Below are 15,988 nucleotides of genomic sequence, written 5' to 3'. Positions count from 1 at the left end.
CTGCTCGCCCGCTCACATCAAATGAAAAGGCTACGATAGTGTACCGCATTACAAATACATGACACAACTCATTAATCCAGCAAGTGGATGTGAATAAAATTGACGGCTGGGGCTCTAAAGCGTCCTCCAATGGACTAGCAAGTGCCTTGTAAAAAAATACAAATGAAAACGCCTAAAAACGGGACATTTTGTTCAATCCTGGAGCACCAGGCATAAATCAGGACGTCTGGTCCCCTTCCCCACAATTGAACGTGATAACCAATAGTACAACCTTTTTGGTAATCGCACCTTCAAACCCTTTGGCTTATTTTATTTTACATATTTATATATATATATTCATACAACTGCTCAGCTTTTTTCAATGTTAACACACTCAACACGGTCTGCCTGCAACCGTTTCTATTTTATTTCACCGTAAGATAATTTTTCGCATTATTCCTTTTCCAGGCGGAGCCCTTCGTTAAGTTAATATTTAAGATATTAGTAAATAAAGCAAGGATTTTCAAGCATGTGCTCGCCATCTTTACATTCTTCTGACGCATTATAATAACCAAGGTGTCTTTACGATGTCGGTGTATTGCGCCATTACCGCAAGACTAAGGAATCACATGCGGCAATACCACGACGATTTCATAATTAACATCGTTAGTTTGGGCAACTCTCCGGAATTATGACTTTTTTGCTTACCGAAAGTGCTTACTTAAATCTCAACTGTTTGCTTGTTTTTAAATTAAAGAACATATATTAACGGTTGTCATATCTTAAGTACTCTACCCCTTCTTCCGGCAGCACCACACACAGCGAAGATTGACAAACCCACTACCAATCATCGATGCCACTAATCATTCCCTTTTAGTTCATTGGTCAAATAGAACACACCCTCCCCTAACCGCGCCTCTCCTCATGAATATTTCCGAAGAAATTGATACTTTTCAGGTTGTCTTCCCGTCTTCCCTCCGCCCGCGCGCTAAATTTCAAAGATTGACAATCGAGTTACCAATCGTATCGCTCCGTGGTCCTCCGCACCCACGCTTGATTGGCCATTTACGCCAGGACTCGCACGCTACTCGTCTTTTCCTTTCGAACGAGCGGCGGTTTTCAAGTGTTTACCCCGCCTCCGGACTCAGCCTGTCCCCTGTTGGCCAGGCCGCTCCACTGCAGCGGTTCGCTTCATCCGACCGCTCGCGTTTCTAGTATTTTTTTTTTCGACCAAGTGGAGGCGGATGACGAACCTCAAAGACAGCCGGAGTGTTAGCCCCAAGCGGGGGGTGTGCCTTACGTCTGAGTGATGGGAGGTTGGTTTAAAGTGCATACTTCATAAAGGAGGTGTGTTTTATGAATGGTTTTACGAGGCAAAGCAGCGTCACCTTCAGCCGGCCTCTCTCACAGATGACTTTTGCTCCGTATTCGTGTTCTGGTTAGTCAGAAGAGACTCACGGACGTTACGGACACTTTTGGATTCTCCAGTCCATTTGCCTCTTCTACGCTGTCTCAACCGAGGGCCTGGACATGGCTTGTGTGGAAAATGGATCCGGAGCTGCTGCCGACGAGGTGAGTCCACAAAGCACGATACGCCACACGGTAGCGATTTTGGTTTTCTGCCCGTCTCCGACATCCTCCTTTTTGTAGGCGTACGACGCAGGCTGGAATGTGAAGAAGCTCAAGTTGCACGCTTACCTGCGGCTGTCAAGAAAATACCTGTGGATCAGGAGCGCAACCTTGTGAGGTGCAACTTTGGATCGTTCTGTATAGCTAAGCCATAATCCTCGAGTAGTACGTACACCAGTTGGTTGAAAGTACAGTTGACAGAATTTGTGGGCGCCTTGGTGGAACCTACACTGGTCGGGTCGTCAGATTTTCAAATGCAGACTTCACGTGAACACGCAGTTCAGTCCTCGCAAAAAAAAAATAAAAATAAATAAATAAAAATCTGAATTGAACCGTGACCAGGACTACCCGTTATGCTAACAAAGCAAAAACAAATGGGTATTGCAATGGGTTCTTGGCTTTGATGCCTGATCAATGAATATATTAAAGCGTTCGTATTACCTTTAATGATATTCGCGTTTGGTTACCATGTGTGGGCGATTAACTTCACCCACTGAGTACCAGGAATATAAATTTGCTGCCATGTTTGTTTGTTTGTTTGTTTTGTTTCATCCTCTAAAGAATGCAGTGTTAGGTGGGTCTTGCAGGTTCCTCAAAGTTCTCCGTGTCCGTTGATCCAAAGTTTTTTCCATGGTGTGTTTATTATTGCTCATCGAGGTTGCATGTGATAAAGAGCTCATCAGCAATGCCGGGCTGTATCCTGTGACTATTGAACGCTTCTTGGTCAGGCTGGTTTGACATATTTGATTAGCATTGGCTTGTGCTCTGCACTGCTTAGCATTACAACTGGACACTGGAGCCACTGCTCATTCAGTACTGGATATTGACTCAAGCATGACTGGCACATCGATGACATTTGTCTCTCAAACTAAGCGGCGAGAAGTCAAGCAAAAGGATACCTCTTCTTGGCTAACTGAACCAATTACGATATGCAAGCTTTTGAGGCAACTCGGGCCCCTTCTTCAGGCAGTTCCCTGTGAAGCTTGCATATTGTAATCGGTTCAGTTAGCCAGTATCTCTACCTTTTTATCTAGCGTAGGGGTGGGCAAAGTCAGTCCTGGAGGGCCGCAGAGGCTGCAGGTTTTTACTCCAACCTAGTTGCTTAATTAGAAAACAATCCTTGCAAATAATTTCATTTCATGGCTTGTCAGTGCTTTAACTCTGCCATATCAGGCCATTCTCATATCCTGGATGTTCTTCCCCTTTGTAAGGAAATCATCCAAATGATTTGAAGGCTAAAATGGATGAGTAATACTCAATCTTTCACTTTTTTTCTCTTCACTTTCCTTCCAAATATTTAATTAAACCCAATAGTGCATGATAAACACGCACAAGTGTAAATGGTGACAAGCTAAATGGAGAAAAGCTGCATTCTTTTGTCATTTGAATCTTATTGCTAATAAAAAGCCATTCAAAACCAAGAGAACCGCAGTTTAAGACTAAAACAAGCAATAAGGGTTCCGAATCGTAACGAGCGAGACAACTAAAGTGAAGCACGAGTGTTACCTGAGCAGTAAGTGCTTCTTATTAAGCAACTGGGTTGGAACTGTGGCCCTCCAGGACTGACTTTGCCCACCGCTGATCTAGCGCAAGAGTTCCCAAACTTTTTTTGGCCGCCGACCCCTTTACCAAAAACGTTTAAAACCGTCGACCCCAAGTCATTTACTTTACTTACTCAAATGAATACATTTGTACAGTACTCGATATTAAATATTTCACTAGATATCAAACTTTTCATTTTATTCTCTTGTAATTAGTGGTCAAAAAAGATAAAAGGACTACGGAATATGGCATTATCTTGTGCAACAATTAATATCGAGACCTGCACTAACGAAAATTAAAACCAAAAAAATACGAGTTTTTTTACATTTTTGACATTTATGAAATAAATTATGTAAATTCAAAATAAGTACAAATAATCCAAGCTGTACTGTCTGCATTTCTTTTTTGGTTCAGTCATATTATTATCTGAAGAAATAAAAACTTTTGTTAACAATTTCGACAGCCCCGTTATTAAAACAAAAACAAAAACAATAAAGAATGTACTTACTTGAAACAGAAGATTTTTGTTCAACCGCGAATAAATAAACCGTGTCCTCTGATTTTCTTTTTCGTAGTACTGCTCCTCAATAAATAATTATATTCAAAGTTCATGTCACATCAAACGAACCAATTTATAGTGTTACATGAAGGCGTGACCGTACAAGACTGATAGATTCTGCTAATATCGAATATCCGTCGTCTCGTCCCACTGCGAGAAAGTGCGGACCTGCAAAGGTTTTTCGTGTCCGCACTTGCATTGATGCATTCGATAAGACAATGCACAGACATGTTTGTGCTACATGCATTCTTACGTGTGACTCTTTTAATGACACATTTTACCTTTTCGTTCGCAAGTTTGGTATGTGATGGGTTTTTTTTGTTAGGAAAAAAGTGTATTTTTGAATTATTTTACTTCTTAATCAGGTACCTATTGGAATCATTGATATTTTGAAGTAACAAACAAATAGCGGTAGCGAGGTCGGTCTACTTTTGCTGTCGTCGAACACCCAAATTGTTTCATTGAAACTATTGACCCCTAGAAAGTTCAAATCGACCCCAGGGGGTCGATATCGACCACTTTGGAAACTCTTGATCTAGCGTCTTATACTGTCTGTCAATTTAGCTATCAATTATTTAACTAATTTCATATCTAAATATCAATAATTAGTCCTGCGGTGGGTTGGCACCCTGCCCAGGATTGGTTCCTGCCTTGTGCCCTGTGTTGGCTGGGATTGGCTCCAGCAGACCCCCTTGACCCTGTGTTCGGATTCAGCGGGTTAGAAAATGGATGGCTATCAATAATTGGCCATTCCTGTTTAATAATAATTCTTTGAATTTATATAGCGCTTTTCTCACTACTTGAAACGCTCCGCAATTGCAGGTTAAGGGCTTGGCTTAAGAGCCCAACAGAGCAGAGTCCCTTATGGCATTTATGGGATTCGAACCGGCAACCTTCCGATTGCCAGTGCAGATCAATCCCTAGCCTCAGAGCTATCTGATTATTCTATAGTATCTTCTCCATCTGTCTATCTACATTTACTTCAAGCTCTAGTTTTTATTTCACGTCAGAGCGCCAGAAATGTGGCACCTAATGTACATCAACCAATCCATAATTTAACTAATCAACTTTATATATAACTTGCACCTCCTTTTGGAGTTGCCTCGAAAGCTTGAATATTGTAATCGATTCAGTTAGCCAGTATCTTTACATTTTATCTAGCATCTTATACTGTCTGTCAATTTACCTATCAATTATTTAACTAATTTCATATCTAAATATCAATAATTAGCCATTCCTATTTAGCTATCTAAAATTATATAGTACTGCGGTGGGTTGGCACCCTGCCCAGGATTGGTTCCTGCTTTGTGCCCTGTGTTGGCTGGGATTGGCTCCAGCAGACCCCCGTGACCCTGTGTTCGGATTCAGCGGGTTAGACGATGGATGGATGGATGGATGGATATTATATAGTATCTTCTGTCTATATTTAATTTAGGCCCTAGATTTTAGTTTACGTCAAAACACCAGAAATGTGGCACCTAATGCACATCATGTACATCAACCAATCAAATTTAGATGTAACTTGTACCTCCTTCAGGCAGTTGCTTCACAAGCTTGCTTATTGTAACCGGTTCAGTTAGCCAGTATCTTTACATTTTATCTAGCATCTTATACTGTCTGTCAATTTATCTATCAATTATTTAACTAATTTCATATCTAAATATCAATAATTAGTCCTGCGGTGGGTTGGCACCCTGCCCAGGATTGGTTCCTGCCTTGTGCCCTGTGTTGGCTGGGATTGGCTCCAGCAGACCCCCGTGACCCTGTATTCGGATTCAGCGGGTTAGACGATGGATGGATATTATATAGTATTTTCTGTCTACATTTAATTTAGGCCCTAGATTTTATTTCACGTCAAAACCCCAGAAATGTGGCACCTAATGTACATCAACCAATCCGTAATTTCACCAATCAAATTTAGATGTAACTTGTACCTCCTTCAGGCAGTTGCTTCACAAGCTTGTTTATTGTAACCGGTTCAGTTAGCCAGTATCTCTACCTTTTAGCTAGCGTCTTATACTGTCTGTCAGTTTATCTATCAATTATTTAACTGATTTCATATGTAAATATCGATAATTAGCCTTTCTTATCAAGCTGTCTAATTATTATATAGTATCTTCTCCATCTGTCTGTCTGTCTACATTTACTTTAGGCCCTAGTTTCTCAGTTTCTAGTTGTCAACACCAGAAATGTGGCACCTATGCACATCATGTACATCAACCAGTGGATTGTTTAACCCATCGACATTTATATATAATGCACCTTCACATAGAAAGCAGACAAGACCACCAGTATAGCAAGGCTCAGAAGCAACAAAAGGTCTCCTTCATCACACCTGGAAGCAAACAAGTGTTCAATTCACAGTAGCAGTATGTAGCCTAATTTTGACAATTCATAATTACTGTTTAGTGCAGGTGGTACAGAATCCATCCCAACTATCCATTATCCAACCCGTAATATCCTAACTGCCGGGTCACGGGGGGGTCTGCTGGAGCCAATCCCAGCCAACACAGGGCGCAAGGCAGGAAACCAAACCCCGGGCAGGGCGCCAGCACAAGCTGAGCCCTCTGTGCTCAAAATGTTAAAGATGCCTTTACATGTAATCTACTCGATCCTTTTAGGTAACTCTGACCACAACCTGATTCATTTTATTCCCAGCTACATGCCTGTTATTAGATGGCAGCGTGTTACATGGACCATGCCAAGGGGTCGCCCACGTAACACCTGGCTGCGGCAGATAGAGGGTCATTTCCAGAGGGTGGGACTGGGCCGCGTGTCTGCCATGGGGCTGCCAACCGGGACCCTGAGTTGTTTTGTCGTGTGCTGGGTGCGGTAACACGCTGTACCAGTGCATGCTCCCCATCTTGACTTGACTGTTAGAATAGTGAGGAAGTGGAGCCTGATTGCTAAATTGGCTTTAAATGACTGGTTCTAAAGGACAGACTGGGAAGTGATGTGCATGTCAAATAAGGACAATACTGAAGGACTCTGTCACTGCATCACAGAATCTATTAACTCCTGTGTTGACACAGTGGTACTCCTAAAAAGACATTGTGTAGCTTTCCAAACAGCAAGCCCTAGATTACCAAGAAACTAAAAGGTCTCCTGAATTTGAAAAAGAGAGCATTCAAATCCGGTGACAAAGAGGCTCTGAAGGACGTACAGCATGTTCTAAAGAAAAAGCCGAGTGAAGGAAAGGAAGCTTACAAAACCTAAAATAGAAAACAAGGTCACTCAGAATAACGTGAAGGATGTCTAGAATGGACTGGGCACAATTCGCAAACTCCTGCAATCCAGGGCTCAGGTGCTAAAAAGGGGATGTGGACAAAGCTAATGCCCTGAACCAGTTTTGGAATAGATTTCCATCCAACTTCCACCCTCTTCCAATGACCAGTCTCCCCACCTCCTACCATGTCAAATGGAATGGGCAGTGACAAGTCCCACCTCTGACTGTCAGTGTAGATTATCCATAACTGAAGAACAAGTAAGGACACGACTGAGGAAGCTACACCCAGAAAACGCTGCGGGACCAGATGGAGTCAGTCCACGAGTTCTTAATGCACGTGTTGACCACCTTTGTGGTGTCCTCTGTTCAATCTGTCCCTAAGGCTTTCAGAAAGTCTCAATGCTGTGGAAAACATCCTGCATTCTTCAAGTTCCAAAGAAGGTTGGTGCCTCTGTCCTTAATGACTACAGACTAGTGGCACTTGCATCTCATGTCATGAAGGGCTGGTCCTGGACTGTGAGTCCTCTTGTGGTAGACCACCTGGGCCCACTGCAGTATGCCTATCGTACAAAGATTAGAGTGGAAGATACAATTATCTATCTGCTCCACAAGGCTTATTCTTACCTGGACAAAGCTGGCAGCACTGTGAGGATGGTGTTTTGTTTTTTTTTTTTTTTATTTCTCCAGCACCTTCAAATACCATCCAGCCTTCCCTGTTAAGGGGTAAACTCGGAGATATGCAGGTGGGAGAGCCTGTGGTTTTCAGGATAATGGGCTATCTGTCAGGTAGACCACAGCTTGTGAGACTCTAGGACAGTGTGAGCAACACTGCAGCTCCACAAGGAACAGGCCTGTCTCCTCATCTCTTCACTCTTATACCTCACACTAGAAATAGAACAGCAGGTCACTTGGAGGAATTCTCAGATGATTCTATGCTTATGGGGTACTGAAAAAGTAGATGAGACAGAGGAGAGGAGTCAGGGGGGACCGTTTGTCTTGGTGCAAAGAGTACTGACTGCTTTTTAACATCCGGAAAACCAAGAAACTGGTTTTGATGTACGCTGCACCAAAGAGCATCTCTGTCCGGACACTATTCAGGCAGTGGATGTAGAGGAGGTCCACTCCTACAAGTACCTGGTGATCAACATTAATAGCAGGTTGGACTGGTCTTTGAACACAGATGAACTGCAGAAGGGAGGGGAGAGCAGGCACTTTTTCCTTAGGGGACTGCATTCCTTTAAAGCAGTGCTTCTCAATTATTTTCTGTCATGGCCCCCCTAGGAAGAAGAAAACATCTCGCGCCCCCCGCGCGACTATAAATAGTATCATTTGTCTATAAAATTGTTATAAGTACACCTCTGCATAACACTGTATCCTTATTAACGTATAAGAGAATAAAAAAAGAAAGAAATATGGGCCAATTTACAACAAAGAATAGCTTTATTAAATGTAACAGAAAAGATTTAAAGTGCATTCTAAATTCAAAAAAAATTTAAAAGAAAAATAAAAAAGCATGTTCCCCGAGGTCAAACGCAGGGATCCTGGAGGGGCGCGCCCCACTATTTGAGAAGCACTGCTTTAATGTGAGAAGTGACATCCTGCATATATTCTACAACTCTGTGATGGCTTGTGTGATTTTTTTTCTATGTGGAAGTGTGCTGGGCTAATAACATCACTTCAAGAGAGGCCCACTGAATAAACAGACTAATTAAAAGAGCGCGCTCTGTTATAGGAGGCACTGTGGACCCCCTGGAGGTCATAGCGAAGATGAGGATGTAGACAAAAGTGAGTGACATTATGAACAATGCTTCACATCCACTCTGTGACACACGAACATGGAGGACTGCGTCTGCATAATGCCTTGTTGGGACTGTGACAGCCAGTTCAGAACTTTGTTTCTTTTGAATGTTTCTTATATTCTAGTAATTCCAGGTTGTGTGTGTGTTTATTTATTTATTAATTAATAGACCTTCAGTATAATGCCACATTTCACCCTTGGGACAAATAAAGTTCTATCTGTCTATCATATAGTGCCTTCCATCTCTGTCTATCTATCATATAGTGCCTTTCATCTCTATCATGTAGTGCCTTTCATCTCTATCTGTCTATCTATCATGTAGTGCCTTTCATCTCTATCTGTCTATCATGTAGTGCCTTTCACCTCTATCATATAGTGCCTTTCATCTCTATCTATGTCTATCTATCTATCTAACCTCAAAATTATAATGGAAAGCTTCTCAATCAAACATACTAAGGATGTACGCTGGTCTCTGGAAGGTTGCTGATTCAAATCCCGTTACTGCCAGAAGGGATCCTGCCCCGTTGGGCCCTACAGAAAGGTCCCTAACCTGAAAATTGCTCCAGGGTGGGCACTGTACAATAGTTGACCTTGCGCTCTGACCCCCAAAGATCATATGAAAAGACAATTTCCCATCAGGGATTAATAAAGTATATCAAATCAAAAAAATATATTAACATAACAGATCCAACCATTTATTTGAGATGATTACAAAGAAAAACTAGAAATACAATGGGGGGGAAAAAAATAAAGCAATACAAGATTCATCCCACACTTAAGAGAAAGAAAATCGGGCGAGACATGAAGAAACAAAATGTAACTTTTCAACATCTGATAAAACAATTAATAACAAAGGAAAGTCAACCACATGCCCAACACTCTTATTCCAAAGTAATATTCATATATTCTTGGTATGTTTTAAAAAGGTTTTAGACATTTCCTCTAAAAGAGATTTTTTACTAATTTGAGATAATATAGACCATCGTTTACCCACTGAGTTATAATAGACCATCAGCGGCGCACTGCTGTAACGATAACGTGCAGTGAATCCACTTGACATGTAGTTTTCATCCTCTTTCTCTGTACGTTTAGCATTCGTTTGCTCAGAGGTTGATGCGCCTGCTGCTTCCTGAGCAGCTCTTCTTTTCTCCACCCTAGTGGCCCGCTTCTTCTCTTCTTTCATTGGCATCTTTTCACGTTAAAACTGATTAAGTCAGTGCTTGTGTTGCAATTACTTAGTACGTTTTCCTTAATTTTTCACTTAAGCTGGCACTTAAAACTTCAATCTGCCTCAAGAATGGTTTAAGATATGAAGAGGCAGGGGAAGTGACAGCGAAGGTGGTCATGCCGCATGTGCCACACGACCGCCCTGGTGCGCACTGCTGAGAGTTGATTCTACAATAAAATAAAAAGAGTAATATAAATCATCACCCTGAAAGTGGACAGTAGATGTCACGTAGTATATGTGCACCAGATTTCAAGGGGAGACCCTTTAATCACCACCAATGTGTAGCACGCACCTGGATGCAGCTATTATTGTGCCATTCCACTCACCACACATTAGCTGTTAGGTGGTATAGGGGTGAGGGAAAGAGACCGAGGAGGATTAGAAGGCCAGAATGATCTTGGCCATGACGGTCAATTTATCCAGCACATTAAGGTAAACTCTGCTCTTTTTCATGGATGATCAGGGAACTTTAATGACCACAGAGAGTCAGGACCTGATTTTACATCTCATCTGAAAGACCATGTCATATTTACAGCACAGTATCCCCGTCGCTGCACTGGGACATTGGGATCCACACACAGACCACAGGGTAAGTGCCCCCTGCTGGCTTCACCAACACCTCTTCCAGCAGTATCCCAAGCTTTTCCTAGGTGGTCACCAATCCATGCAGGGCCATCATGCCAGCATCATAGGCACCTAGGCAAAGTAGTGCGCTGAGGCCCCTGTTTTGATAGCAAAACAGAAACATGCATAGGCATCGGAAACATCGTGGGCCCCTATGCTCCTGGGACCCCTTCCCAGTGCACATACGTTAAGATGGCCATGCAACCTTAGCCTTAGGTGGACGACCTGTTCTGAAGCCCATTATGAACAATTTCGCACATCTTCTCTCTGACACACCAACACTGAGGACTTTCAGGCAATGGATCATTCAGCAGACGTGTGTCAGGAAATTCAACGGGGGTTCCTCAATACCAACAGCAATATGCCTGTATAGCGCCTCGCTGGGACTGGGATTGCCAAGTCAGAGGTTTTTAGTCCTTCTGGTGTGTGTTCAGTCCATAGTGTATATTTATCTATTTATGTACAGGGTGTCCTTGGGTTACGGCACAGTTCCGCTCCTACAACAGTGATGTAAGCCGAAACACACCCTAGCCTAAGTCACTTACCTACCCTAACAAATTTGCAAAATCATAATCTAGAACATAAAAACACAACTAAGCCACAGAAAAATATACTGTACTGTAAACTGTATTGTAACAGAAAAAATGACAACAAATAAGTGTTTAAAAAAAAAAAAAAATTCCTTACCTTTATTCCTTCTGATCTCTTTACAACGTCTAATTTCACCAGGGCTGTGGAGTCGGAGTCGAGGAGTCTGAGTCGGAGACAATTTTGGGTACCTGGAGTCGGACTCGGCAAAAAGTTAACCGACTCCGACTCCTGCTAAATTTAAATGGGAATTAAAAAAGTAAGTTGAAATGTCCCAATTCACAAACAGTCATAATGAACTACTTCTCTGCTGTAAGAATAAAGCCCAATGCATGCAGTGCATAAGGTTACCACAAAACGAACATGTCAAGTAACCATGAAGCATGCTTTTCATTGACTGTATGCGTCACTATATGGGATGTAATGCACAGGTAAGGTGCGGCACCGCTTTCCATTGTGTCGTGTTCCACTGCTACAGGGAACTGTGAACCTAGTCTAAAGCCCCCCATACATTTACAGATGCACTGCCAATTTTTCGGCCGTTCAACGAGTCATCACGCGTCAAACGCCTGAAAAATCATCTGGTGTGTTCTCAGCTCCGTCGGCCCCCCTTCGCTATGCGCTAGTGAAGGGGGCCGAAGGAGCTGAGAACACAGATCTCCCTACCGGTCTCCAGCAGAGGCTCGTTCTGCTGATCAGCTGGCCGGTGAGTGACACAATGCACTAAACGTCCGGCTGGCTGACAGAGGAGACGGCCACTGTAGCAGACAGAGGCATCACATTACTTTGGATGGGGGCGGTGGTCGAGATTTTCGGCAAGCTGGATCTGCCCGTCCATGTGGACACCGCAATCTGCGGCCGCCAATCAATGGTGTTTGTCTTTAATCTGGCATTATAGTAGAGTGTTGGCTTCCTAGCCAGTAGTTCTGTGGTGAAATGACATGTATGTTGCCTTCCTTTCCTTCAATGGATGTAGAAAATACATTAGCATAGTATATACATACAAAGGAGTCGGGGAGTCGGAGTCGGAAGATTTAGAAACTGAGGAGTCAGAGTCAGAGCATTTATCTACCGACTCCACAGCCCTGAATTTCACTTCCATCTTGAAGGCTTTCCTCTTCTTCGAAGCACTACCTGAAGACTGACTTTAATTAATACATGCAAAGAATTATTATTATTATTATAGCATTTTTCAGCAATTGCAGGTTAAGGGCCTTGCTCAAGTGTCCAATAGAGCAGAGTCCCTATTAGCATTTACGGGATTTGAACCGGCAACCTTCCAATTGCCAGTGCAGATCCCTTGCCTCGGCGCCACCACTCCGCCTTTTTCGGAGCCATGGTAAAGGTCAAAAAGTCACCAAAGAAAGCAACCCAAACGGAACACTTGTGCCGCACGCACCCAAACTAGTTTGCCAATTCCCTCTCTCATAAGGCGCATTACTACGTATTCTTCCGCTGCATGCAACCAAACTAGTTCGCCCACATAGTCTGTAAGTACAATGCTTGCACCTCAATTTTGTAAAGTTTTTATGGGAGTGAGCATTGTAAACGCGAAACGTCGTTTGTTGAGACCTCGTAACCCGAAGACCCCCTGTATATGCATTTTCTGACTATCCATCCATCCATTTTCTAACCCGCTGAATCCAAATACAGGGTCACGGGGGTCTGCTGGAGCCAATCCCAGCCAACACAGGGCACAAGGCAGGAACCAATCCTGGGCAGGGTGCCAACCCACCGCAGGACACACACAAACACACCCACACACCAAGCACACACTAGGGCCAATGTAGAGTCACCAATCCACCTAACCTGCATGTCTTTGGACTGTGGGAGGAAACCAGAGCGCCCGGAGGAAACCCACGCAGACACGGGGAGAACATGCAAACTCCACGCAGGGAGGAACGGGGAAGCGAACCCGGGTCTCCTAACTGTGAGGCAGCAGCGCTACCATTTTCTGACTATGTAAGTATTTATTTAAAGAGCTTCTGCTAACAGCCAGATTTTCCCATGGGGACAAATAAAGTTCTATCCATCGAATGGAAGATTAGTCAGTGTGCTAGTAGTGTGGTAAAGGCTATTATAACTGCTTTATCCCTGTTCAGTTCAATGCCATCCGTGATTACACCTTAATGGATTAAGGGTGATTGTGACACCAAGTCTATCTGAGAGAAGTATGAATGTATAGAAGATTTTTTTGTCCAAAATGAGACCCCCGTGACCCTGTGTTAGGATATAGCGGCTTGGGGAAATGATGTTAATGTAGTGCATTCCCAAAGCACATGCCCTAGTGATGCTGGAGCTAGATGGCCGTGGATTTGCTCAGGGTACGTCTCGGACAATTTTTATACGAGATAAATGTGATTGATGAAGGACCTTTAGTTGAATAGAATGCATGTCACATCCAGAATAACAGTGTATTCAATGTATGACTAAGATCCATTCTCTCTTTTTGTGTGGGGCTTGCCGTCTGTTTGCTCTTGACTCTGTATGCTTTTATTTTTCTTTTTGTTGCTCATTTGTGAACAGATCCAGCCCTTTGCTTTGTGGTGATAGCTGAGCACTCTTTGACTTTTGAGTTGCTTCCGAACAACTGATTGGGTGATGGAGGGTTGACGTGGGTGAACAGAAAGCGTGTGTCCCATCACTTCTATTGGAGTGACCTACTGACCTTTAACGCGCTCTGGTTTGTGCACCTCAGAGGGAATGGAGTGGACGCTGGACGTGGGGAAAGTGCAGTGGCTTTGTTGGCGAGAATTGGATTTCATCTGCCTTTGTTTTCTGCGAATGATGTGTTTTGGCCAAGTACAGATTGAATTGTCATTCTGTCGTTTTACTGGCGGTCTCTGGAGCCTGCATATTCCAGGATTATGGTCACAGTCTTCCACTGACTTTGAGATCAGCCGAATCTGTTGAAGTGTTCAGGTGTCAGCTTGGGATGCATTTGTATTGTCACTGCTCTGTATTTTGTTTTAATATTTCATTTTATTTGATGTTTTATTGTTCATCGCTTTGTGACTTTTGTCAGTGAATGAGGTTGAGGTAGGGCGCAGGCTCTGTTTTCAGCGTGTTGCCGTACCCACCACACAGTAAACCACCCAGATCGAGATCCAAGTGCAGTTGTGCAACGGGTGACACCTCAGCACCACACTGAACAGTGTGAGGTGTTTTTTTTTTTAAGTGGGTGGAGTGCCAATCCTGCCACCTACCCCCCGAGGACCTTGCAGGGCTGGGTACAGATTAACGTCATACCTAGGACGGAGTAAAGGCAGGGCAGGTTAAGGGCTTTGCTCAGGGGTCCAATGGAGTAGAGTCACCTAGGCCTGATATTAAAGTATCTATCTCTCTATCTCTATAATGAGAATTTTTGTTTTAAAATCGTATATTTCACAGAACATTTCGAAAATGTTTCTGTTGTTTACGTGATTCGTATCGGCAACCTTCCAATTGCTGGCACAGATCCCTAGCCTCCGAGCCACCACTCTACCCATTATGGCAGTTTATAAACAATTGAAATGTCCCTTTCCCACTGTTGCTTACTATCTTTGAATGGTACGGTCTTTTAAATATTTGTATATACAGTAGAACGCCTTTGTCACGAACGTTTCTGAGCACGTACAAATCGTGTTACGATCAAAAAGTTTGACAAAATTTCGCTTCTGCGCACAACCACAAGCTCTGGTGGCAAACAAAAACACTGGTGGCCAGTTTCCCTTCCAGTTCGTATGTGCCAATGATTTTCCATTCTCCATTGTCCTCGATCACAAGGAGGAGCTAAACTCCAGCAGGAGCAGCATAAGAAGTGATGCAATAAAAGCCGTCATGGAAATAATGGAACGATAGCCAGGGTATTTTTGAGAAGAACCACCCTGACAAAGCAGTCATGAACAGAGTGATAAACATGATGAGCGACCATGTCGTCTTGCATTTCCGAAAAGTTTTAATGCGCAGGAAAAGGCAAGTCACATTCGACCGTTATTTCGTGAGGTCTGGTCCACCAGCTAAACGGATAAAAACACCAGAAACCCTGAAATAGAAAGAAATCACAAGAGAGAAAACACCTGAAGGAGAACGTCGTCCCGTTGCGGAGCCGGACTCTCCCTCAAAACTGTAAACTCCTCTACACCCAGCTTCCTCCTCACTTCCTTCACGCCAGAACTTGACTCATGGAAGGTTTGTTTTCTTGGTTGTTTAGGGTTAGTTTTTGTATAAATTAAAGATTTTTCAAACTTTCATTTTCTTTCCCCTGTGCTTAAAACTCCTCAAAAAAGTATTTACAGCGAGCGGTTCATAAGGGCCTTGTGCGAACTTAGTCTCTTGTGAACTCTTGCAATGTTAGTTTTCTCTGTTGCTCAAGGTTTTCTCAGTGTTATTCAATTTTTTTACATTTAGTTTACTATTAGACTGTGCATTCTATGGTATAGTTAACTATATTTGTGCTTAAAAATCTTAATTAAAAAATATTTACATTCAGTTCGTATGGTCTGGAACAGATTAATCGTATTTACATACAATCTTATGGGGAAATTACATTCGGGTCACGTCCAAAGTTTTGGAATGAATTATGGTCGTGACCAGAGGTTCCACTGTATTATTAAAGTTCTGTCTGAGCCTTCATCAAGATTGACCAATATAGCCTCTGGGATTGACATGGGTGCGAGATGTGGAAAGTTATGTAGGTTTCTTTTAACAAAATTTCTAATTGACTAATAAGTAAAAAAAAATGTGTAGCAGGAAAGTTTCATTTGGTGTGTAATTGTTCATAAGATGCAAATATGTTGTCTACATGAAGATCCACAGCATCCTCCATAATGTTTG

The 15,988-nt window shown here is 42.8% G+C and overlaps 1 protein-coding gene across 1 annotated transcript in view; it reads left to right on the top strand.

Moving 5' to 3' along the window:
- The first annotated feature begins 1,148 nt into the window (after positions 1-1,148).
- Positions 1,149-15,988, top strand: part of LOC120532305 (tetratricopeptide repeat protein 39B) — a 161,809-nt gene continuing 146,969 nt past the window's right edge. Inside the window, exon 1 of the mRNA XM_039758197.1 lies at positions 1,149-1,551. Within this exon, the coding sequence (XP_039614131.1) occupies positions 1,510-1,551 (42 nt within the window). The 5' untranslated portion in view covers positions 1,149-1,509. The remainder of the gene's footprint in view (positions 1,552-15,988) is intronic.

The sequence above is a fragment of the Polypterus senegalus genome, chromosome 7 (genome assembly GCF_016835505.1).
Source record: "Polypterus senegalus isolate Bchr_013 chromosome 7, ASM1683550v1, whole genome shotgun sequence".
NCBI classification, from domain to species: domain Eukaryota; kingdom Metazoa; phylum Chordata; class Cladistia; order Polypteriformes; family Polypteridae; genus Polypterus; species Polypterus senegalus.
Note: the sequence above shows the minus strand (reverse complement) of the source record. Positions and strands in the feature narration are given on the sequence as shown.